Raw genomic sequence first — 25585 nt, 5'->3', positions numbered from 1 at the left:
CAGGGAGAACGTGCAAACTCCACACAGACAGCGCTGGAGGTCGGGATTGAACCTGGATGTCTGGTGCTGTGAGGCAGCAGCTCTGCCCCCTACACCACTGTGCCACCCCAGGTAGATAGGTTTATGTACTACAACACAGTACGTTCTTCAGCCCATCGAGTCCCTGCCAAGCCTGAGATTGTTTGGATCTGAGGGATACAATAATAGTTACTGTCAGCAGTTTTCTTGAGTGCTTGAATATCTGATTCATGTTCCCAGATGTGTCAGATCCAGACCTGCCAAAAACAGCCCGTAATTTGTTAATGAATAGATTGCACACAGCATAATGTAGACACCAGAGATGGCAGATACTGGAGTCTGCAGCAACACACAGTGCGCTGGAGGAACTCAATGGGTCAGGCAGCGTCTGTGGGGGAAGGAATTGTTGATGTTTTGGGCTCAGACCTTGCATCAGGACCTGTGTGTAATGCTCCTCTTGATGCAACACAACCTCAGTGGAATGACTTGTTGACAGTCAGCCCCATTCCAGTGCAGACAGTCAAGAGAGGGAGAGTTAAAGCAGAATTGGAAGGAAGGAGGTCTGGCCAACATGAAGTGGGACTGTGTGAAGTGGGGTCACACTGACAGTGAGACACCTGGGTAGCGTTGTTGTGGGAGCATTGCTGAGACAGTGCTATAGCCGTGTTGAACATCCACTGATCCCAGATCAAAGCAGGTAGGGATGTCCTGATACACAGAGACATCTCGGGCCACCATGTACCAGGGACAGTCTGGTAAGTTGTAAATGCATACACAGACTCCTTGGTAACTGTGGACCAAGTGGCTAAAGTGATTATGGAACAGTGTCAACTGAAATTCAGAAGAATCAAAGTGCTTCGTCTCACATTGTGACGGGTTTGGGTTAATGTATGTTCAACGTACATGGCATTGGTTACATATAATTATCTAAGGAAGGATCTCTGACCTGAAACAGTGCCTCGAATTCTCTTCCCACAGATGCTGCCTGATCTGCTGGGTATTCCCAGCATTTGCGTTTTTGTTTTGGATTTCCAGCATCTGCAATGTTTTGATTTACCATTACCTTAGACACCAATAACTTGTCTTTGCTCCAGAGCCAGGCTTCAAGAACTGAAAAACAAATCAAACAGGAGTTTCAGAAACTCCACTGTTTCCTTCAAACTGAGGAGGCGATTCTGTTGGACAACCTTCGAAGGGAAGAAGAGAAGCAGGTTCAGTCGATGCAGCAGAAGGTGAAGAGAATCTCCGAGGAGATTTCGGCGCTGAAGGCCGGCATTCAGGCTATTGAGAGCCAACTCAGCCAAAAAGACTCTGCCCTCTTCCTCCTGGTGAGTGACAGGTGGTCCTAATGGAATAAGGTCCTGACAGGTAAGGTTCAAACCTGGGAGTAAATGGAGCAAAAGGGAAAAGACAAACAGGTAATGGATTTCATGGAGTCAAGGCAACCTCCAGCACAAGAGGCCATTCAGCCCATCCTCCTGAGCCAGCTCGTTCCCACATCCTGCTTGATGTCCAAAGACCCTCGTCTCCCACACTCACCCTGCTCCCCGCTAACATCAGTGAGTCGGCTCCCACCACTTTTTCGGGGGAGGTTTCCAGATCCCAACAAAACCCCATCTCCCCGCCATTCCTGTCCCCAACTCCGGATCTTGGGCCAAGAGTTATAGACCTCTGACCTCTGGTTATTTGTCCACTCCAAAGAAAGCAGATTTCCTTCCCTCCATCCCAACATCTCAAAGTCTTTCAAGACTCCCTGATGTCATCCTTTAACCTCTCTGTTGGAGGTAGATCCTTCTGACTTTCTGGTGACATGCTGGGAAACCCCTCTGAAATTTGGAAGGTCTCTGTACCTTTGGTGGAGTTCAGAACACAGAATAGTACGGCACAGGAACAGGCCCTTTGGCCCACTATGTCTATGCTGACCATGATGCCAAATTACACCCATCCTACCTGCCTGCACATAGGACATAGAACATAGAACAGTACAGCACAATACAGGCCCTTCAGCCCACAATGTTGTGCTGACCTTTAAACCTCGCCTAGGGACTATCTAACCCCTTCCTCCACATATCCCTCTATTTTAAATTCCTCCATATGCTTATCTAACAATCTCTTGAATTGACCAATGTACCTGCCTCCACCACCACCCCAGGCAGCGCATTCCATCCACCAACCACTCTCTGGGTGAAAAACCTTCCTCTGACATCTCCCTTGAACTTCCCACCCATTACTTTAAAGCCATGTCCTCTTGTATTGAGCATTAGTGCCCTGGGGAAGAGGTGTGGTCCATATCTAACTGCCTCTTCAATGTTGCTGTTGTATTTGACCCACCACTGCCCCTGGCAGCCCGTTCCAGGCACCCACCACTCTCCGTGTAAAAAAATCTGCCTCATAACTCTGGGGGTTCATATCCACAGATCACTGGAAGTTGCCTCACAGGTGGATAGGGTAGTTAAGAAAGCTTATGGGATGTTAGCTTTCATAAATCATGGGATCGAGTTTAAGAGCCGCGAGGTAATGATGCAGCTCTACAAAACTCTGGTTAGACCACACTTGGAGTACTGTGTCCAGTTCTGGTCGCCTCATTATAGGAAGGATGTGGAGGTGTTGGAAAGGGTGCAGAGGAGATTTACCAGGATGCTGCCTGGATTAATCCATACTCTATGGATTATGAGGAGAGACTAAAGGAGCTAGGGCTTTACTCATTGGAGAGGAGGATGAGGGGAGACATGGTAGAGGTATACAAGATATTGAGAGGAATAGATAGAGTGGACAGCCAGCACCTCTTTCCCAGGGCACCAATGCTCAATACAAGAGGGCATGGCTTTAAGGTATTGGGTGGGAAGTTCAAGGGAAATGTCAGAGGAAGGTTTTTCACCCAGAGAGTGGTTGGTGCATGGAATGCTCTGCCTGGGGTGGTGGTGGAGGCTGATACATTGGACAGGTTCAAGAGATTGTTAGATAAGCATATGGAGGAATTTAAGATAGAGGGATATGTGGGAGGAAGGGGTTAGATAGTCTTAGGTGTGGATTGAAGGTTGGCACAACATGGTGGACCGAAGGGCTTGTATTGTGCTGTATTGTTCTATGGTTCTATGGTTCTGTAAATCTCCTTTAAACTTTCCACCTCTCACCTAAAGCTCTGCCCTCCAGTATTTGGCATTTCCGCCCTGGGAAAAAGAATTGGACTATCTCTGCCTCTCATAATTTATAAACTTCTATCAGGTCTCCCCTCGGCCTCTGACGCTCCAGAGAAAATAATCTAAGTTTGTCCAACCTATCCTTATAGCTCATGCCCTCCAATCCAGGCAGCACCCTGGTGAACCTCTCCTGCACCCTCTCGAAGGCCCCCACATCCTCCCTGTAACAGGATGACCATAACTGCACACACTACTCCAAGTGTGGCCTCACCGAAGTTTTACACAGCTGCAACGTGAGTTTTATACACAACACCCAACCAATGAAGGCAAGCACGCCGTACACCTGCTCTGCCACCCTGTCCACCTATGTGGCCACTTTCAACGAGCTAAGGACTTGCACCCCAAGATCCCTCTGTACATCAAAGGTTGAGAACCTTGAATTATCCTCAAGGCCCCATTGGAGAGCCAACTAGTGAGTATAAAGTTGTAGCATCATCTCTTTGCATTGATACGCTGTTTATAAATATATCCGGGTGCCTGATGAATCAGCTGGAGATGAGGCTACATTCATTCAGTTTTCATGTCTTCAGAATATCTCCATGCTTTTGCAGTTAATTAATTTTTTACTTTAAGAAATGCGGCCTGTTTTATAACGTTTGGAAACAAATCAGCTCATTTGCTCAACATCAAATCCCACACAGCCCTGAACCACCTGGGTACATGTATGGTTAGTCTGGGTACGTGCGCGGTTAGTCCGGGTACGTGTGCGGTTAGTCCGGGTACATGCGTGGTTAGTCCGGGTATGTGTGCGGTTAGTCCAGGTACATGCGTGGTTAGTCCAGGTACGTGCGCGGTTAGTCCGAGTATGTGTGCGGTTTGTTTAATGAACTTTGAACCACAGCGTTCCAATAATGCCATCTCAATTAAATCTTCTGTTTCTTTTCTTCCAGAATCTTCCAGCAAATAGAAAAAGGTATGAACGTCACATGACCATTTCTCCCTCGATGCCCGTTTCCTGATTCTCTGGGACACAAGAGATTCTGCCTGTGCTGGAATCTGCAGCAACACACACAAAATGCTGGAGGAGCTCAGCAGGCCGGGCAGCATCTGTGGAGGAAAGCAGGCGGTCAACGTTTTGGGTCGGACCCTTCCTCAGGACTGAAGAAGGGCCCTGACCCTGCCTGCTTTTCTCCACGGATGCTGCCCGGCCTGCTGAGGTCGTCCAGCATCATCGTGGTTTTCATCTGGATTCCAGCATCTGCAGCCCTTTGTTTCTCCAGAATAAGGTCAGGAGAAGGGGGAGGAGCAGAGGCTGGCAGGTGAGGGGTGAGTCCAGGTGAGAGGTGGGTCCAGGTGAGAGGTGGGTCCAGGTGAGGGGTGAGTCCAGGTGAGAGGTGGGTCCAGGTGAGAGGTGGGTCCAGGTGAGAGGTGGGTCCAGGTGAGGGGTGAGTCCAGGTGATAGGGAAAGGTAGGTGGGTGGGGGAGGGGGGAGATGTAAGAAGCTGAGAGGCAAAGGGCTGAAGAAGAAGGAATCCGGTCGGAGAGGGCAGTGGATAAAGGGAAGGAGGTGGGGAATAGGTGGGCACGTCATGAGGGTGAGGGAGGGGAAAGGGAAGGGGGAGGGGGCCACAGGAATGAGGAAAGACTATGGGGAGGGGGACATAGGGAGAAAAAAGGGGGAAGGGGAGGGGAGAGGTTACCAGGAGTTTGAGAAATCGATGTTGAGGCCGTCGGGTTGGAGACGCCCGAGGCAGAATGTGAGGTGTTGTTCCTCCAACCTGCGCCTGGCCTCAACGTGGCAGCAGAGGAGGCCGTGGACAGACACGTCAGTGTAGGAGCGGGATGTGGCATTGAAGTGGGTGACCAATGGCCAGCTCCCCCACCCATCTACCTTCCCCCATCACCTGGACTCACCTCTCACCTGGACTCACCTGTCACCTGCCAGTACTGTGGTCCTCTCCTCCTCCCCGACCTTCTTATTCTGCCTTCTGCCCTCTTCCTTCCAGTCCTGATGAAGGGTCTCGGCCTATTCCCCTCCATAGATGCTGCCTGACCTGCTGGGTTCCTCCAGCATTTTGTGTGTGTTGCTCTACGTTCTCTGCCTTGCTTTGTGTTCCCACTCGCTCTCCTTTGAGAGTTGAGAGTGAAAGGAAATGCTGCAAGCTTGGTAAGATAGAGGTTCACTGGTATTGGTGTTGGTTTATTATTGTCACTTGTACCGAGGTCCAGTGAGAAACTTGTCTTGCAAACTGATTGTACAGGTCAATTCATTACACAGTGCAGTTACATTGAGTTAGTACAGAGTGTGTTGATGTAGTACAGGTAAAAACAATAACAGTACAGAGTAAAGTGTCACAGCTACAGAGAAAGTGCTGTGCAATAAGGCGCAAGGTCACAACAAGGTAGATCGTGAGGTCAGAGTCCATCTCGTTGTATAAGGGAACCGTTCAATAGTCTTATCATAGTGGGTAGAAGCTGTCCTTAAGTCTGGTGGTACGTGCCCTCAGGCTCCTGTATCTTCTACCCGATGGAAGAGGGGAGAAGAGAGAATGTCCTCGGTGGGTGGGGTCTTTGATTATGCCGGCTGCTTCACCAAGACAGTGAGAGGTAAAGACAGAGTCCAAGGAGGGGAGGCTGGTGTCCGTGAGGCACTGGGCTGTGTCCACAACTCTCTGCAGTTTCTTGCAATCCTGGGCAGAGCAGTTGCCGTACCAAGCCGTGATGCATCCAGATAGGATGCTTTCTATGGTACTCCGACTCATCACTGTTTGAGATACGGCCTACAACGGTGGTATCATCTGCAAACCTGTAGATGGAGTTAGAGCAGAATCTGGTCGCACAGTCATGAGTGTATAGGGAGTAGAGTAGAGGGCTGAGGACACAGCCTTGTGGGGCACCTGTGTTGAGAATAATCGTGCCGGAGGTATTGCTGCCTATTCTCACTGATTGTGGTCTGTTGGTTAGAAAGTCAAGGATCCAGTTACAGAGGGAGGTGTTGAGTCCTAGGCCTCAGGGTTTGGTGACAAGCTTGCTTGGTATTATTGTATTGAAGACAGAGCTGTAGTCAATAAACAATAGTCTAACGTAGGTGTCTTTACTGTCCAGATGCTCCAGAGATGAGTGAAGGGCCAGGGAGATGGCATCCGCTGTAGACCTGTTTCGCCGACAGGCGAACTGCAGTGGGTCCAGGTTGTCTGGAGAAAGGTGTTGGTGTGGAGAGGGACCAGAGGGTTTCAGTGAAGACAGCAGGCACTGAGGAAAGCAAACACTACCTTGGCCTTTATTGCAGGAGGGTTTGAGTACAGGTGTAAAGAGTTCCTGCTCCCATTAAGTTCAAGTTTACTGTTGCCAGAGGCAGACATTCCCAGGGAGATCAGCCTTTTGCAGCAGCAGCAGCACAGGACTTTACAAGACCAGGACAAACATAAGTTGATATAAACCAATTAACATAAACATACATAATTTACACAGGTGCAAATTAAACATGATGACACCAGTGCAAGATTGAGAGACAGAGAGACAAATCCAGTCCGTGGTGGTGTTAGAGGTTTTCAGGTGGGCTCAAGAACCTGATGGCAGTGGGGAAGGAGCTGTTGTTGAACCATGAGGTGTGGGTCTTCAGGCTCCTGTACCTCCTGCCTGATAGCAGCATCGAGAAGAGGACACAGCTGGGATGGTGGGGGTCCCTGATGATGGACATTGCTTCTTGTAGATGTCCTCAATGGTGGGGAGAGCTGTACCCGTGATGAGTCCACTACTCTCTGCAGCCTCTTTCGATCCTGTGCATTGGAGCCTCCGTACCTGGCAGTGAACTAACCAGTCAGAATGCTCTCCACTGTACATCTGTAGAGGTTGGTTGGTTCTGGGGCAATGGTGAGACCAGACTTGGATCTCCCTACCCAAGGATGTACCATGGAGGGAGTGCAGTGAAGGGTCACCAGGTTGACTGATGGGCTGGTGGGTTTGTTATTTGCGATTTAGCAAGCTGCTTTTCTTGTTCAGCAGAATGAGAGGCGATGCCACATTGAAACGTACAGACTTCCTCCAGGGCTGGAGAGAAGGGGAATCGCTCAGCCCCAGAGGGCTGTGGAGGCTCAGTCACCAGCCATAGGCTGAAGAAACAACCTGAATGATTGGCTCCATATTTTGAGATGTGAGCCTGGTTTTTGATTCCTCAGCTGGGACAAACACCTCCCCTCCCTCTGTCCTGCCAAGTGATGCATGAATTCATACATTTCATGAGACCCCTCATTCTTCGAAACTCCAGACATACAAGCCTGGTCTGTGTAATCCCTTCTCACAGGACAATCCACCAACCTTTGCTGTGCTCCCTCTAAGGAAAGCCTGTCCTTCTGTTGGTTGGAAGACCAGACCTGTACACAATAGTCCAGATCTGGACTCACCAAGCCCTCTCATTGGATGAGATTGCCCCTGCTCTTGTACTGAGATCCTCTTGCAATAAAACCACAACAAACACGTACGGTAGCGTAGCAGTTAGCGTAACGCTATTACAGTGCCAGCAACCCTGGTTCAATTCCCGCCGCTGTCTGTAAGGAGTTTGTATGTTCTCCCCGTCTCTGCGTGGGTTTCCTCCGGGTGCTCCGGTTTCCTCCCACATTCCAAAGACGTACGGATTAGGAAGTTGTGGGCGTGCTATGTTAGCGCCAGAAGCATGACGACACTTGCGGGCTGTCCCCAGAACACTCTACGCAAAAGCTGTATTTCACTGTGTGTTTCGATGTACATGTGACTAATAAAGAAATCTTATCTTAACATCAGAGGGTGGTAGTGGAGGGTTGTTTTTAAGATTGGAGGAGTGTTGTAGAACCAGGGGACAGCTACATAGTTCCCTGAGAGTGGTGACACAGGGAGACGGTGGTGAAGAAGGCGTATGACTTGCTTGCCTTCATTTGTTGGGGCATTGAGTACAGGAGTTGGGACATGTTACAGCTGTACGGGATGTTGGTGAGACTGCACCTGGAGTATCGTGTGCAGTTCTGGTCACCACACTGTGGGAAGGATGTAAGCTGGAGACGGTACAGGAAATATTCACAAGGACGTTGCTGGAACTGGAGGTTTTATAAGGAGAGACTGGACAGGCCGGGACTGTTCTCCCTGGAGCAAAGGAGGCTGAGGGGTGAGCTTATGGAGATTTATAAAATCATGAGGGGCATAGATAACATGGATGATCACAGTCTTTTCCCCAGGGTCGGGGAGTCTAAAACCAGAGGACAGAGGTTTAGGGTGAGAGGGGAAAGATTTAAAGGGGACCCAAGGGGCAGTTTTTTCACACAGAGGGAGGTGGGTGTGTGGAACGAGCTGCCAGAGGAAGCGGTAGAGGTGGGTACAGTTACAACGTTTAAGAGACACTTGGACCGGTCATGGATAGGAAAGGTTTCGAGGGGTATGGGCCACACTGGAGCAAACAGGACTAGTTCAGAAAGGGGCGTTGGCCTGCACAGACGTTGGGCTGTTTCTGTGCTGTGTCACTCCTTGAGTCACTGACCATTTCCCTCTGTAATTGCCTGCTGTATCTGCACACTAACGTTCAGGGATCCATGCATACGACACCCAGGTCCCTCCGAACACCTTCAATCTCTCATCATTTCACAAAAATCCCTCGGCTTTTCTATTCTTTCTCCCAGAGGGCACAACCTCACAGTTTTCCCACACTGTGCGCCATCTGCCCTCACCATTCCCACTCCCCGAGCCACTCTACACAGTCTCTCTGCATCCCCCTCACTGCCCACACTGCCACCCAATCTTGTACCTTCAGCAACCTTACACACATCCCCCGTCCAAGTCAGGGATTCACCCATCTCCCCGTCGGCCTAGTTCCCGTTCCTGCTGCGGCCTCCCGGGACACCGTTAACTGCGGCTGGGAAAGTTGCAGCGTTCTGCAGACACCTCACGAAATCCAGTCCCACCGACATACTCCCCATTCAACCTCTCCGATATTCCCTCTCATTCCCTCTCAGATGGAGTTCAACCCGGATAAGTGTGAAGTGATACACTTCGGGAGATCGAATTTGAAGGCAGAATACACGGTTAATGGCAGGACTCTTAGCAGTGTGGAGGAACAGGGGGTCCACGTCCATAGATCCCTCAAGGTTGCCACGCAGGTCGATAGGGTTGTTAAGAAGGCATATGGAGTGTTGGCCTTCATTAGTCGGGGTATTGAGTTCAAGAGTCGTGAGGTGATGTTGCAGCTCTATAGAACTCTGGTTAGACCACACTTGGAGTATTGTGTTCAGTTCTAGTCGCCTCATTATAGGAAGGATGTGGGAGCTTTAGAGAGGGTGCAGAGGAGATTTACCAGGATGCTGCCTGGATTGGAGAGCATGTCTTGTGAGGATAGGTTGAGTGAGCTAGGGCTTTTCTCTCTGGAGAGAAGGAGGATGAGAGGTGACTTGATAGAGGTGTACAAGATGATAAGAGGCATAAGATAAGAAGATAAGATAAGATAGATCGAGTGGACAGTCAGAGACTTTTTCTGAGGGTGAAAATGGTTAACACGAGGGGGGCATAATTTTAGGGTGATTGGAGGAAGATATAAGCGGATGTCAGGGGTAAGTTTTTTACACAGAGAGCGGTGGGTGTGTGGAACGCACTGCCGGCAGAGGTTGTGGGGGCAGATGTATTAGGGATATTTAAGAGACTCTTAGATAGACACATGAATGATACAGAAATGGGGGGCTATGTGGGAGGGAAGGGTTAGATAGATCTTAGAGCAGAATAAAATGTCAGCACAACATTGTGGGCCGAAGGGCCTTTACTGTGCTGTAATGTTTTATGTTCTATTTCAGGGCCGAGTGCACTCTGCCAGATCCACCTCCGGTCTCTGCAATGATCAATGTGGGACGTTACGTAGGTTCCTTGCAGTACAGAATATGGAAGAAAATGTTGTCCATCATCAATACAGGTTTGTGTGTCACTGGCACCCAGAGGCCAGAGTCCTCCCTCCAGCAGTGCGTTAGAACGAGGCTGTGAGAGACTCCCCTTCCCACCTGCTGAAAACTTTTATGGGATTGGGTGAAACTCTGTGAAGGGCAGCACGTGGGCGCAGCCTCCATCTGGCCTTGTCTGAGGGCGAAGGGAGATGAACGAGTGCGGTAGAGCAGGGCGCTGGCGGTTCCCGTTGGGAGCTGCCCGTGGACCTCAGCACCAGCCTCCGGGAAGGAGTCACAGCTCAGAGCTTCCCCCCCCCACCCTGGCCACTGGGCATTGGCAGGACAGGCTGCCCCGGGCTGAGGAACACATGGGAGGGGTACGCGTCCTACCACCCCAAACCCACCCTCCCTGCACGCTCACCAACCCTGGCAGTTCTCCCTTCCTGTGGCACACAAGGAGGCCGTTCAACCCATCCAGTGCCTTCCAGCTGCTGGCAGACCAATCCTGTCAGTCCCATTCCTTCTCTCCTCACTGAGATCCGGCCTCAGTCACAGGTGATTCCTTGACCCCACCACCAGGGACTTCTGTACAAAGTTGTTGTTGTTGTTGACTGAAGGCCAGCCTGTCCGACAACAGACGAGTGACCTGTTGGGACACTGAGGGTGAGAGTCACTCCTCGAGCTGATTACCACCACTTTGTTAAACAGCACGGAAACAGCCCTTCAGCCCAACCGGTCCATGCTGAGCAAGATGCCCATCTAAGCCAGTCCCATTTGCCCTTCCTGAGGAAGGGTCGTGACCCGAAACGTTCACTGTCCATTTCTCCCCACAGATGCTGCCCGACCCACTGAGTTCCTCCAGCTTCTCTGTGTGTTCCTCCCATTTGCCCGCGTTTGGCCCATACCCCTCTAAACCTTTCCTATCCATGGACCTAGCCAAGAGTCTTGGACAGATAAACCGGGGTGAGGTGTTTGCAGGGACCTCCGCACTGCTCAGTCTGTGTGTGCTGTGCAATGAACTACTGGAGCTTACCCCCGTTATTTCCCCCAACTCCAGCCCCCGTTACCCTGGATCCGAACACTGCAGCCCCCTGGCTCCACCTCTCCGAGGACCTGACAACCATGGGCTACTGCCTATCCAAGCAGCGGCTACCAGACAACCCAGAGAGGTTTGACTCCTGCATTTCAGTGCTGGGATCGGAAGGGTTCACTTCAGGAAGGCATCACTGGGATGTGGATGTGAAGGGGCAGGCTGGCTGGTGTCTAGGAGTGGCCAAGGAATCCGTCAGAAGGAAAGGAGTCATTAAGGTGGACCCCGAGAATGGCTTCTGGGCCATTGGGCTGATGGACGGAAGTGAATACTATGCCTGCACATCGCCCTGGCGCACAGAGCTCAGTATTAGTCCCCAGGTCATCCGAGTCTACCTGGACTACAAGGGTGGAAAGGTGTCGTTTTATAACCTGGAGAACATGAGCCTCCTTTACACCTTCACAGACACGTTCACTGAGAAGCTCTTTCCCTACTTCTGTCCATGCTTGGTCCCGGACACCACCAACCTCTCAGCAATGAAAATCTGCCCACTCAAGGTGGCCTTACAGAATTAATGGTGCACTGCTAACTGCCGGAATAAGGAGCAGCTCTGAAATCAGGCTGAGACTGAACACACAGTGTGTAACTCCCAGATAGTGTTGCAATGAACTTTTGCTTAAATCCCCTTCAGGTATCCAATTCATGAAGTTCAAGTTTATTGTCACGGGCACACATACCCAGGGTAAGATGCCACAAAAGTTAGCTGCTTGCAGCTGCAGTGCAGGACGTTACAAATTTAAGTTAACATAAACTTAAATTAACGTAACTTACACAAGTAAACAAGAGAAACATAATGACATTAAGATAAGATATCTTTATTGGTCACCTGTACATCGAAACGCACAGTGAGATGCATCTTTGTGTAGAGTGTTCTGGGGGGGCAGCCCACAAGTGTCGCCACGCTTCCAGCGCCAACATAGCATGGCCACAACTTCTTAACCCGTACGTCTTTGGAAATGTGGGAGGAAACCGGAGCACCCGGAGGAAACCCACACAGACACGGGGAGAATGTACAAACTCCTTACAGACAACAGTGGAATTGAACCCGGGTCACTGGCGCTGTAATAGTGTTACGCTAACCGCTAGACTACCGTGCCTGCCCTGAGTGCCATTAGTGCAAGTTGAGAGAGAGAGAGAGAGAGAGAGAAAAGAAATACAGTTCGATTATTAATTATATCTGGAATTTTTGAGAAAAGCCAGTCTCAGTAAAGTGGGCAACGGCTGTCTCTGGTGAAAGTGGTTGTTCACCAGCACCCTCCAGGGGAGAGAATCTGGCACCCGACCTGGTGACGTTGAACTACCTCCTCAGTGGGGGGATGACCGGGGGTGGGGGGGGGGGGGTGGGCAACAAAGGTCCATTGCGGGTCACATCCACCTCCTGTGAACAAATAGATTGTAGAAATCCACAACCTTCATCCGTTTTGTCGGTGGGGCTGGTCCTGCGGTGGCTGTCCCAGCTCTGTGCTGGATGCGGTGGCTCGGTACCCACTCCAGGGGTGCGAATGCCGAGTCTGGCAGGTACTCAGGGACCACGGACGGAATCCGCGTGGTGCAAACCCAGGCTCCGCCTGCTCATTCAAGCAGACCCACCTATGGCTCTTCCTGCAGAACGGGCCATTCCTCCTGTTGTCGTGGGAATACTTATCCACTGGACAGACGTCCAAATGAGGAGAGGTAGACCATTCAGCCCCTCATGCCTATTCTGCCAGAATCAGAATCAGGTTCATTATCACTGACATATGACGTGAAATGTGTGGTTTTGCGGCAACAGTACAGTGCAGGACATAAAATTACTGTAAGTTATATTTAATACAATCGTGGTTAATCTGATTACGACCTTAGCTCCACGTTCTCGTCCACCTCCAGTCACCTTTCTCCCTGTCGACCTCCACCTGAGAAATATTCAACAACTCTGCTTCCTCTGCCTATTGAGGAAGAGCGTTCTGAAGACCCACCGCCTTCGGGAGAAACAAAATCCCCTCATTCTGACGTAAGTGGGTGATCACTTACTTTTAACCAGTGCCTCCTGGTTCTAGGTTCTCCCTGAAGATGAAACACCCTCTGCACATCCTACATGTCAGGACCCCTTAGGATCTTTATGCTTCAGTTCATCCCCTCTCACTCTTCCAAGCTCCACTGGATACAAGCCCAACCTCTCCGACCTTTCCTTACAAGACACCCCCCATCCCAGATACCAGTCCAGTGAACCTTCTCTGAGCTGCTCCCAATGCATTAACAATCTTTAAGTGATGAGGCCAGTACCGTCCACAGTGCTCCAGATGTGATCTCACCACTGCCCTGTACAACTGAAGCACAGCCTCCTGACTGTCATATTCAATTACCATTTGTAATAAACAAAAATATTCTGAAATCTTTCCAAAAAAAAGGAGAGAGAAAGCAAGCAGCTGTAGCCACCTCGACCAAGTTCAAGTTTACTGTCATAGGCAGGGTATAAACGCCAAGGAGATTAGCTTTTTGTGGCAGCAGCACAGTACGTTACCGACAGGACAAATGTAGGTAACATACATTTAAATTAACATAAATTATACATAACTTACATGACAACAAAAACAAAACTAAACATAACGACACCGGTGCAAGTTGAGGGAAATCTAGTCCAAGGTAGAATTAGGGTTTTTCAGGTGGGTTCAAGAACCTGACGGCAGTGGGGAAGAAGCTGTTGTTGAACCTTGAGGTGTGGGGTCTTCAGGCTCCTGTACCTCCTGCCTGATGGCAGCATTGAGAAGAGGGCACAGCCCAGATGATGGGGGTCCCTGATGATAGATGTCACCTTCGAGAGACATCACCCCTTGCAGATGTCCTCGATGGTGGGGAGAGGTGTCCCCGTGATGGAACTGGCTGTCCCACTGCTCTCTGCGGCCACTTGTGTCCCTTCCATTGGAGATCCCACACCAGGCCGTGACGCAACCAGTCAGAATGCTTCCCACTGAACATTAGAGGTTTGTCGGCGTCCTTGATGACATGCCGAATCTCCTTAAATTTCCAGGAAAGTAGAGCGGCTGACTCGGGCCGAATGGCCTGCTCCTGCTTTGTGTCTATTTATTGGTGTTCCTGCACACCAGCCTTTTGTGAATCACACTCGAGGACGCCCAGATCCCTCTGCATCTCGAAGCTCTGCAATCTCTTGCCATTTAGATAATATGTTTTTTAAAAAATGTTTCCTGCCAAAATATCATAAATAAATGACTCTGCCATTTATTTAATCCTTGCTTGTGAAGCCTGTTCTGTGCTAACGACTGCTCAGCCTCCCAGTGTATCAGAATGGCTCCCTTTCGAAAGCTTGTTTTCTGTGGTATCTTCAGTATCCTGAGGTTGTGGAAGGTACTATAGAAATGCAATTTCCCTCTTTAATTGATCTGTTCCTCTTGAAAATGAATCACGTTCTCTGCAGTGCTGCAAGAGCGAGTATATCCCATGTCGATCTACAGGACCTCATTGGAACGTGATGGACAATTAGACATAGAGCAGGGAGACAGCCCCTCACAACACACACACTTGCACTAATCCCGTTTTATTCTCTTGACATTTCCACTTGGTCTTTCCCATTACAGAGGGAGGCCATTCAGCCCACTGAGTCCATGCTGGATGCCAGCAGAGCAATGGGGGAGTCCCGTTCCACCAATCCTTGTTTCCTTCCTACTTATTCTCCCCTCTTTCCCATCAACTCCCCCCAGATTCTGCCTCTCACACACACACACACTGGGGGCAATTCACAGCAGCCAATTAACCCACCAACCTGCATGTCTTTGGGAGGTGGGAGGGAACCGGAGCACCCGGGGGAAACCCACGTGGTCACATGGAGAAGGTCCAAACTCCACACAGTGCCGGAGGTCGGGATCGAACCCGGGTCTCTGGGGCTGGGAGGCAGCAGCACTATTAACTGCACTGTTGTGCTGCCCAAATTGATCCCCTAACTAAAACTTAAAAGGTTCAATGAAACAGAAGATAAATTCAGTACAGAATAGGGAGGCTATGCTCCAACTTCATAAATCCTTGGTCAGACCACAGCTGGAGAACTGCGTGCAGTTCTGGTCACACACTGAGGGAAGGATGTGACTGCACTGGGGAGGGTGCAGAGGGGATTCACCAGGGTGGTGCCTGGGACGGAGCAGTTCAGTAACAAGGAGAGGCTGGGTCTGTTCTCCCTGAGCGGAGGGAGTGCAGAGGGGACGTGACTGAGGTGTATAAAATGATGAGGGGTTTAGATAGGCTAGACTGCAGGAAACATTTCCTCATATCAGAGGTGGACAAAGCTAGAGGACACAGATTAGCATAAGAGGGAAGAGGTTCAGGGGGATATCAGGGGACGTTCTTCACCCACGGAGTGGTGAGTACCTGGAATGTACTGCCAGGGACAGTGGCTGAAACTGGGTCACTGACGGCATTTAGGAGGTGATTTGATGAGCACTTGAATCACTAAGGCAGAGAGAGCTCTGGACCAAGTGCGGGACGATGGAGTTAATAGGCAGTGATAACACACAATGTGCTGCAGGGACTCAACGGGTCAGGCAGCGTCTATGGAGGGAAATGGACAGTTGACGTTTCAGATCGAGATCCTTCATCTGGACTGAGATACAGAGTGGTGCCCAGTGGTTGTTGTGGATGAGATGGGCTGAATGGCCTGTTTCATTCTGTACGATTCTATGAAGTAAGTCGAGAGAGGAAAAGGCAGTGTTTCTGTCCGTACCATGGCTGTGACCCATCTCCCCTTTCACATTCCCTGATACCCGGATACTGCTGGCACTGCTCATCCTTGGCAGACGTTCCTCTCCCAACAATTACACTCTCCTAATGTGGCCAGTCCTGACCCGGAACATTACTGTCTGTCTCCCTCCACAGATGCTGCCTGACTGCTGAGCTCTGTGTGTTACACTCTCCCAAGCTCTGCTCCGGTAATGATAAAGTCAAATTCCTTCGTTACCGAATCATTAACCCGTGCAGAGATTCTCTCAATTTACCCAAGCTCTGCTATCTGTCGGAAGGTCGGATTCTCCTGGGACACCTCACAGGTAAAACTCTACCCAGGAAAAAATCCCTACCTGCTTCTAACTCTGCCTTTTGCTTCCTTCAACATCTGCTCTGGAGTAAAACACTCAAATCAGAGCTCAGTTGTGATGTGTTTAATTTTTGCCCCTCTGCTTTTACCTTCTGTTCTCCTATTAATACGTTGCCTGACAAAATCCTTTGGACTGGCATGTTCCTGGTTCAGTAGGTCGCTCACTGATGTTTGGTATTGGTGGGCAGGCTCCAGCGATGTGAGGGCCTGTATCACAGGCTCAGTGAGGGAATGGCTCTGCCCTCTGGGCCTATGACACATTCAGTTCAATCAGTGTTGCTCAGCTTTGGTCTAGCTGTTTGATCCACACCTCATATTAACTATTCATTAACTCCCGCCTGAGCAAGGACCTGGACCCGCTGCAACCTGCCAAACACCACAACAGGTCTACAGTGGACTCAGTCTCACTGGCTCTCCACGAAGCTTTGGAGCATGTAGACAACAGCAAAACGTACGTCAGGCTGCTGTTTATTGATTACAGCTCAGTGTTAACCCCATCATCCCCTCAGCACTAATCAACAAGCTTCAAAACCTGGGCCTCGGTACCTCCATCTGCAACTGGATCCTTGACTTATCGGGAGACCACAGTCAGTGCGGATCGGTAGTAACATCTCCTCCTCGCTGACAATCAACACAGGTGCACCTCAAGGACGCGTGCTTAGCCCACTGCTCTACTCTGTCTACACTCATGACTGTGTGGCTCAGCACAGCTCAAACGCCATCTGTAAATTCACCAATGATACCACGTTGTTGGCAGGATCTCAGATGGCGATGAGGAGGTGTACAGGAGTGAGATAGATCGGCTGGTTGAGTGGTGTCACAACAACAACCTCACACTCAACATCAGCAAGACCAGGGAATTGATCGTGGACTTCAGGAAGGGGAAGTCGGGAGAACACACACCAGTCCTCACTGAGGGGTCAGCGGTGGAAAGGGTGAGCAGCTTCAAGTTCCTGGGCGTCAACATCTCAGAGGATCTATCCTGGGCCCAACACATTGATGCAATCACAAAAAAGGCAGACCAGCGGCTCTACTTCATTAGGAGTTTGAGGAGATTTGGTACGTCACCAAACACTCTTACAAATTTCTACAGATGTACGGTGGAGAGTATTCTGACTGGTTGCATCACTGCCTGGTACGGAGGCTCCAATGCACAGGATCACAAGAGGCTGCAGAGGGTTGTAGACTCAGCCAGCTCCATCATGGGCACAACCCTCCCCACCATCGAGGGCATCTTCAAGAGCTGGTGCCTCAAGAAGGCAGCATCCATCACTAAGGACCCTCACCATCCAGGACACGCCCTCTTCACATTACTACCATTGGGGAGGAGGTACAGGAGCCTGAAGACCCACACTCAATGTTTCAGGAACAGCTTCTTCCTCTCTGCCATCAGATTTCTGAACGGTCCGTGAACCCATGAGCACTGCCTCGTTATTACTTTTACTTTGCACTATTTAGTTATTTTTGTAATTTGTAGTAATTTTATGTGCTGTTGCTGTAAAACAACACATTTCACGTCATATAAGCTGAAGGGCCTGAATTGTGCTGTAGGCCTTCTATGTTCCATGTTCTATAAGTCAGTGGTAATGAACCTGATTCTGATAAGTGTCCATAGATAGAGCCACAGAGTCATACAGCGCAGGAACAGGCCCTTCGGCCCACCATGTCTGTGCCGATTGTGATGCCAGATTAACCAATGGTACGGCATGCTTGCCTTCATCTGTCCGGACTTGATGCACTGTATATCCCTCCACTCCCTGTCTGTTCATGCCCCTGTCAAACTGTCTCTTAAACGTTGCTATTGTATCTGCCTCCACCACCTCACCTGGCAGCCCGTTCCAGGTACCAACCACTCTCTGTGCAATAAAATCTAGCCCCACACACCTTCGTTAAACTTTCCCCCTCTCACCTTAAACCTAGGTAGTATCTCGTATTTGACATTTCCATCCTGGGAAACAGATTCTGGCCGTCTACTCTATCTCTGCCTCTCATAATTTTATAAACCTCTATCAGGTCTTCCCTCAGCCTCTGCTGCTCCAGAGAAAACAACTCATGTTTGTCCGACCTCTCCTTCCACTTGGGAAGGCGAGGGTCACACCAGTGAGGTGCAAGGTAGCATCACGTTGGTGAGGTTGGGGAGAGGGGGATACCTCCCAAACCCACCACCAATGGTGACACACGGGAGAGACATACCTGACCCTCTCCCCACCCCCGATTCTGATTCTGGGGGTTTCCATAGTGAGGGCATTTCTTGGTCTGGTGTAAGCTACCCTACCTGCCAGCTGTCACTGTGTGGAAACTAAACAACTGCAGACACTGAAAATCTGAGATAAAAACCGCTGGGGATCCTCATGCAGAACTGGCTGTTCAAGTGTTGGTGAAACACGTCACCGTGACCCGCCGGCTTCACGTGGAAAGACTTCTGGGAAGAATCATCCCAGGTGGCTGCAAAACTGTCCCAGGCAACTGCTTGTCTTCAGGAAGGCCCCTCACTGTGGGAAGGGTCCCTTGGATCGGCACAGAGACCAGGAAGAACAGTCATGGAACATAGAACAATACAGCACAGGAACAGGCCATTCAGCCCACCGTGTCTGTGCTGACCGCGATGCTGATCTAAACTAACCACATCAGCCTGCACGTGATCCCTATCCCTGCACCCCCTGCCTGTTCATGTGACTGTCTAAATGCCCCTTAAATGTTGCTGCTGCTTCTATCAACACCCCTGGCAGCCAGTTCCAGGCACTCACCACTCTGTGTGTAAAATAAACTTGCCTCATAAATCTCCTTTAAACTTTCCCCTCTCACCTGAAAGCTGTGCCCTCTAGTATTTGACATTTCCACCCTGGGAAAAAGAGTCTATCTACCTTGTCTATGCCTCTCATAGTTTTATGTACCTCGATCAGGTCGCCCCTCACCCACCAGTCAGGAGAAGATAAAAGGAACAGGTGAGAGTGGGAGAGGGCAGAGAGAGAACGAGGGTTCTTCAGCTGAAGGGAGGAGAGCTGAACTCTTTGGGGAATAGATTCGAGGTGAAAGACCTTTGGACCAGTTTGGGGAATCAGAACCAGGTTTATCATCACTGACCTGTGTCGTGAAATGTGCTGTTTTGCGGCAGCAGTACCGTGCAAGGCATAAAAATCTATAAGTTACAAAAACAAATAAACAGTGCAAAAGAGGAATAGCGAGGGAGTGTTCATGGGGTCATGGACCGTTCAGAAATCTGATGGCGGAGGGGAAGAAGCTGTTCCTGAATCGTTGAGTGTGGGTCTTCAGGCTCCTGTACCTCCTCCCCGATGGTAGTAACGTGAAGAGGGCATGTCCCCAGTGGTGAGGGTCCTTAGTGATGGATGCTGCCTTCTTGAGGCACCAGCTCTTGAAGATGTCCTCGATGGTGGGGAGGGTTGGAGCTGGCTGAGTCTACAACCTTCTGCAGCCTCATGTGATCCTGTGCATTGGAGCCTCCATACCAGGCAGTGATGCAGCCAGTCAGAATGCTCTCCACTGCACATCTGCAGAGGGGAGCTACATGGCCAGAGTCAGGAAACTGTGAGGTTCTAATACAGGAGAGTGCGTGGGTCAGGAGCCTGCCAGAAGGCTTTGGATGTGAAGTCAAGGATTTAAACGTAATGTCCATGAGGCATAATACAGTCCCGTTCTGAGCTCAATCCCTGGTACAGAATCCCAATCAATCTCATCGCTTCTACCTACATTTACTGCGTAGAATTTCAGTTGACCTGTCTTGATCCAGGGTGCTCATGATTGAAAGCAGCACCCTGATTATCCAGCCTTGTTCCCTGCTCTCAGCTCAATGAGATTGGATGTGAAGGGGGCTGAATGCAGTGTGATCAGGCAGCACTTGGTCCAATGATACAGAGATCCCTTTAAATCACCGTACAGAGTCGGATTTGACTTCTGTTATGTTCTCCAATCTGTTAGGTTGCTTGATGCAATGACCCAGCTGGATATGAAAGTCTCGTAGTGAGGGAGACTGATAGACGACCTTAGAGAGGTTTATAAAATCATGAGGGGCACAGATAGGGCGGATGGTCGCAGTCCTTTCCTCAGGGTCGGGAAGTCTAAAACTAGAGGGCACAGGTTTAAGGTGAGAGGGGAAAGATTTAAAGGGGACCTGAGGGGCAGGTTTTTCACACAGAGGGTGGTGGGTGTGTGGAACGAGCTGCCAGAGGAAGTGATTGAGGTGGGTACAAGGTTTAAAAACTTAGACTGGTACATGGATAGGAAGGGGTTAATGGGCCAAATGCAGGCAAATGGCAGTAGCTCAGGTAGGCAGCTTGGTCAGCATGGACCAGTTGGGCCGAAGGGCCTGTTTCCATGCTGTGTGACTCTGTGACTCTATGACAGATGGCTTGGTGGGTAATACAGAGAGCAAAGACTGCAGGGCAGTGACAGAGCCTGCTCCATGTCCCTGGGGAGAAGGTTCCTCCAATGACAGTGCCCGCTGAGAGCTTTCAGTATCTGTTCCTTATAGGGTGATTCTGAAACACATCCTCACAGAAAATGCCCATGGTTTTACTGAAAGAATTAATCAATGTCAGCAACACATAAAGAGACAGTGATCTCAGGCACTGCCTGTCCACAGCGAGGGCGGCTTTATTTCACTGCTTTGTGTGCAGAATGGGGTACATTTGACACTGGTGGTGCACACATCAGCTGGGAGACGTTTCACTCCCAAACTCAACGTCACATCTTCACTGTGACAAAAGTACGGTGCATCAAATTCCCTAATGAAATAAAGAGAGAGAACGGTCACAGTACCCAGTCGTTCCAGATCACCGCTTGATCCAAGATCACCTGACTGCCACACTGTCCGCAGACACGGAGCAGCTGAGTTTCCAGCATGTTCTGCATCTGTTTCAGTAACCGTGTGCACGTTTGTTGAAGTTCACGACTTCTCTTGTCTGAATACCTCCTCCACCCCCCACCCCCCCAACCGTCTCCCTTCTCTTTCACTTCCTGCTCACTCTCTCGTAGTCTCTGTGCCCTCGCCACTGACTCTCCCAGCAGACTCTCAGTCTCCCCTCTGGTGGATCACCAAGCCCCAGTCCCTCCTGTCTTCCCGTTCCTGATTCTCTTTCCCCTCAGTCCCGCTCTGCTCCTGTCCGACTCTCTCTCCCCTTAGCCCCCCACCAGATAATCTCTCTGTCTGTCTGTCTCTCTCTCTGTCTGTCTCTGTCTCTGTCTCTCTCTCTCTCTCTCTCTCTCTATCTCTATCTCTCTGTCTCTCTATCTCTCTCTCTGTCTCTCTCTCTGTCTATGTCTGTCTCTCTCTCTCTGTCTCTCTCTCTGTCTGTCTGTCTCTGTCTCTCTCTGTCTCTCTCTCTGTCTCTATCTGTCTGTCTGTCTGTCTCTCTCTCTGTCTCTCTCTCTCTCTCTGTCTGTCTGTCTCTCTCTGTCTCCCTCTCTCTATCTCTCTCTCTCTCTCTCTCTCTCCCTCCTCCTCCTCCTCCTCCTCACTGGTATCTCTTCCACCCCTCATTTATTCTCCATTGCTCACCGTCCCCATGGCTCGTCTCAGTTTTACTGATGTAGAACACGGAACAGGCCCTTTGGCCCACCACGTCTGTGCCGACCATGATGCCCGTCTAACTAACCCCACCTGCCTACACGTGGTCGATATCCCTCCGTTCCTTCCCCTTAGATCATGCCTGCCCCCACCACCACCACAGGCAGCCCGTTCCAGACACCAACCCCTCTCTGCACACCTCCTTTAATCTTTCCCCCCTGACCTTAAACCTCACCAGAGAGGGCACAAGGTCAGGTCACGTCAGGGTGACACGGCTTTCAACTTCACAAAGTCCTCGGCCTCGGTGACGGAGGCTGAGTGTTTGGGGAGGTGTGGGCACCGAGCCCTGCTCTCTGCTGGAACTGCACCTTGCTCTATGACCCACCCTGTTCACCAGGAGTGGCAAGAGGCCACGGCCCCTCCTGTGGAGTCATCTCTAGTGTGAACTCTACATTCCTGCTGATCCCTGGTCACCTTTCACCCCTCTGCTCATCAAGGATCTACCCACCTGCCTCAAAAATATTCACGGCCCTTTGTCCAAAGACTCACCCCCCCCCCCCCGGGAGGTACAAGATCCCCTCTTCGCTGTGTTAAAGGACACACGCCTCCAGCCCTGCTCAGCAACTACTGTAGGAAGGTGCTGTGTGTCACGAAGGTGTCTGAGGGGATGCTGGAGGCAGGTACCCTCACCACATTTAGGTGTCTGGACCAGCACGGGGAATTGATGATGCAGTGTAGCCTACTGACCAAGTGCTGGTGACTAGGACCAGACCAGGTGACCAGAAACGGAACTGGAGTGGCCATAAACACGATGTGGCTACAAGAGCAGACCGAGCAGCCCACGTGACGGGCTCCCCATTCACAAGTACTCACTCATCCTCCCTGACGCACAGTAGCAGCAACGTGTCTTATGAGGAAAGGTTGAGTGAGCTGGGGCTTTTCTCCTTGGAGCGAGAGGCCATGATAGAGGTGTATAAGATAGGTAGAGCGGACGGCCAGCACCTTTTCCCCAGGGCAGCAATGGCCAATACCAGAGGATATCTGTTTAAGGTGAGTGGAGGAATGTTCAGGGGAGATGTCAGAGGTAGGTTCTTTACACAGAGAGTGGTGGGTGCCTGGAACACACTGCCGGTGGTGTTGGTCAAGGCTGATACAACAGGAGCATTTAAAAGACGCTTAGAGAGGCACATGGTTGTAAAAAAAATGCAGGGTTATGGGCTGTGTGGGAGGGAAGGATTAGGCTGATCACGGAGTAGGTTTATATAGGCCGGCACAACATAGAACATAACAGCACAGTACAGGCCCTTCGGCCCACAATGTTGTGCCGACATTTTATTCTGCTCTCAGATCTATCTAACCCTTCCCTCCCACATAGCCCCCCATCTCTCTATTATTCATGCACCGATCTAAGAGTCTCTTAAATGTCCCTAATGTATCTGCTCCCACAACCTCTGCCGGCAGTGCGTTCCACGCGCCCACCACTCTCTGTGTAAAAAACTTACCCCTGACATCCCCCTTATACCTTCCTCCACAACATGGTGGGCCGTACTGTGCTGTACAGTTCTATGTTCTAACTCACCAAGACTCCTCAGACAGCACCTTCCAAATCCAGCACCTCTACCAGTGAGAAGGACCACACCCCCACCCTCCGAGCCACACACCATCACCGGTCCTTCACCACCGCTGGGTCAAGGTCCCGGAACCCCTCACGATCAGCACTGTGGGTGCTAACAGCACATGCACCATCACCCTCTGTTTCCTACCATCCAGCCAATTATGAATATGAGTTCCCTCTCCCTGGATCCCATGCGATCGAACCTTCCAGACCAGCCTGCCATGCCCTGTAAAGTCCGTACGGACAACGTCCACTGCCCTGTCCTTTGCCAGGCATGAAGAATCCGCTGTGACCTCTATTGCTCTTCGCCTGCCTGACCAGCTCTGAGTTCGTCCAGCAGTTTGTTTTTTCTCCAGATTCCAGCATCTGTCGTCTCTGGAGTCTCCTTGTTGTTGGGTGGCGGGGGGTGGGGGGGGAGGTGGTGCGGTTGTGGGTTTGTTATGAGGACTGACACAGGTGGGGCATTTTGTGGTGGTGGGTTAGCTACCCTGGGCTGGGCTCTCGCCACAGTCTCAGTCGGAAGGAACGGGCAGCCTCTCTTTCCCTGCTCTGGTCCAGAGGGTCAGGAACCTGAGCTGGGAACATTCTGAGGGAAAAGTCTGTCCCTTATCGATCCCATCGCAGGCACCTTGTAACAAGGGAAGTCCTGGACAACAGGGGAGTGTTGGCAACTCAGACCCCTCTGCAAACCCAGTACAGGACCGTCACACACCCCGTCCTGTTCCCACAGGGACCCTGCAGTAAAAACCACTCGGGCTACCCGCTGCTGAGGCCAGGATGGATCGGTACCTGCCCCACCCCTTCCCCACTCACTAACCCCTCCTGCACCCGTTATCTCCCCCCACCCTCCCCCCTCACCACTCAGCCTGTTCCAGCGAACACCACCCTTCCTCCACACCATGTCCCCCGCCTCTGCCCCTCCCTCTGCCTGCCTCACCACTTACCTCCACACTGCCCTCTCCCTCAGGTCACCCTGAGTGGGTCACAGAAAGCGGGTGGTACAGTAGTGCAGCAGGTAGTGCTGCTTCCTCTCAGCTCCAGAGAGACCCGGGTTCGATCCCGACCTTGGGCACAGTGTGTGTGGAGTTTTCACGCTCTACTTGTGACCGTGTGGTTCCCCCGGGGGCTCCGGTTTCCTCCCATATCCCAAAGACGTGCGGGTCGATGGGTAAATTGGCCGCTGTACATTGCCCCCAGTGTTGGGGTGAGGGGTAGATTCTGGGGGTGGGGTGGGGTCGATGGGAACGTAGGGAGAATAAAATGGGATCAGTGTAGGATTGGTGTCGATGGGTGGGGGATGGTTGGAGGGGACTCGGTGGGCTGGACCTGCACCTGTGCCGTATGACTGCGACTGACTGTTAAATGCCTGCTGAACGTGGAGCTGATGTTAGAAGGCCACCTTCCTTCCTCCACAAGCTGCCGGAGGACCTCAGCTGGTCAGGCAGCATCTGTGGGGGGAGATGAACAGTTGACATTAGACTGTCCATCTCCCTCCACAGATGCTGCCTGACCCGCTGAGTTCCTCCGGCATTTTGTGCGTGGCTCCAGATTTCAGCGTCTGCAGTCTCTGGTGTCTCCACCTTCCTCCGTTCACAACTTGGCGGTGTGATTGGACAAGTGGCAATGGCCTGACTCCCGCTTTCCTGAAGTGATATCACCACCAGCAATTTCCTGAAACAGTCCATCGATCAGCAGCTGAGTCCCTTCACCATACAGACCCAAATTAAAATCTCCACTCTGTGTCAACAGCGGCAGGGATTCAGTGACCTCAGGCCGTCTGATGCAAGGGTTACGGACGGAATCAATTAATGGAGAGAGGTGGGCGGAACGAGCAACGCACAGAGTCACTGAGTGGCCAACAACACCTGCTCCCTGAATTAATCAAGAGAGTCAGTGTCCAGGCTCAGTGGAGGGATAGCACAGAGGGTTACGGGGAGATTTTCATTAGATGGAGCGTTTTTCTTTTATTTATCATTCAGAATATTCCCGGCAAGGCCAGGATGTACAGCCCAGCCCTGATGACCCTTTCGAGGACTGCAGCTTCTGATGTGCAGTGAATCAGTGGCTGTGTGACGAGGGAACCAGAGGGAACAGACCCAAAGTAACTGGAACAGGAACTGACAGGGAGTGTGGAAAACACTCAGCAGGTCAGGCAGCATCTGCGGAGGGAGAAACAGGGCCAATGTTTCAGGCTGAAGCTCTTCTGTCAGAATTCCCTGGCTGGAGGGAAG

General features: G+C 50.9%; 1 protein-coding gene across 1 annotated transcript in view; it reads left to right on the top strand.

Annotated features, from left to right (window-relative positions):
- LOC127568675 (zinc-binding protein A33-like) overlaps window positions 1-14360 on the top strand; it is a 28989-nt gene extending 14629 nt beyond the window's left edge. Inside the window, exons 3-6 of the mRNA XM_052012697.1 lie at window positions 1113-1346; window positions 4109-4131; window positions 9965-10080; window positions 11106-14360. Coding sequence (XP_051868657.1) covers window positions 1113-1346; window positions 4109-4131; window positions 9965-10080; window positions 11106-11653 — 921 coding nt within the window. The 3' untranslated portion in view covers window positions 11654-14360. The remainder of the gene's footprint in view (window positions 1-1112; window positions 1347-4108; window positions 4132-9964; window positions 10081-11105) is intronic.
- The last annotated feature ends 11225 nt before the right edge of the window (window positions 14361-25585 follow it).

Source organism: Pristis pectinata, chromosome 3 (genome assembly GCF_009764475.1).
Source record: "Pristis pectinata isolate sPriPec2 chromosome 3, sPriPec2.1.pri, whole genome shotgun sequence".
In the NCBI taxonomy this organism is placed as follows: domain Eukaryota; kingdom Metazoa; phylum Chordata; class Chondrichthyes; order Rhinopristiformes; family Pristidae; genus Pristis; species Pristis pectinata.
Note: the sequence above shows the minus strand (reverse complement) of the source record. Positions and strands in the feature narration are given on the sequence as shown.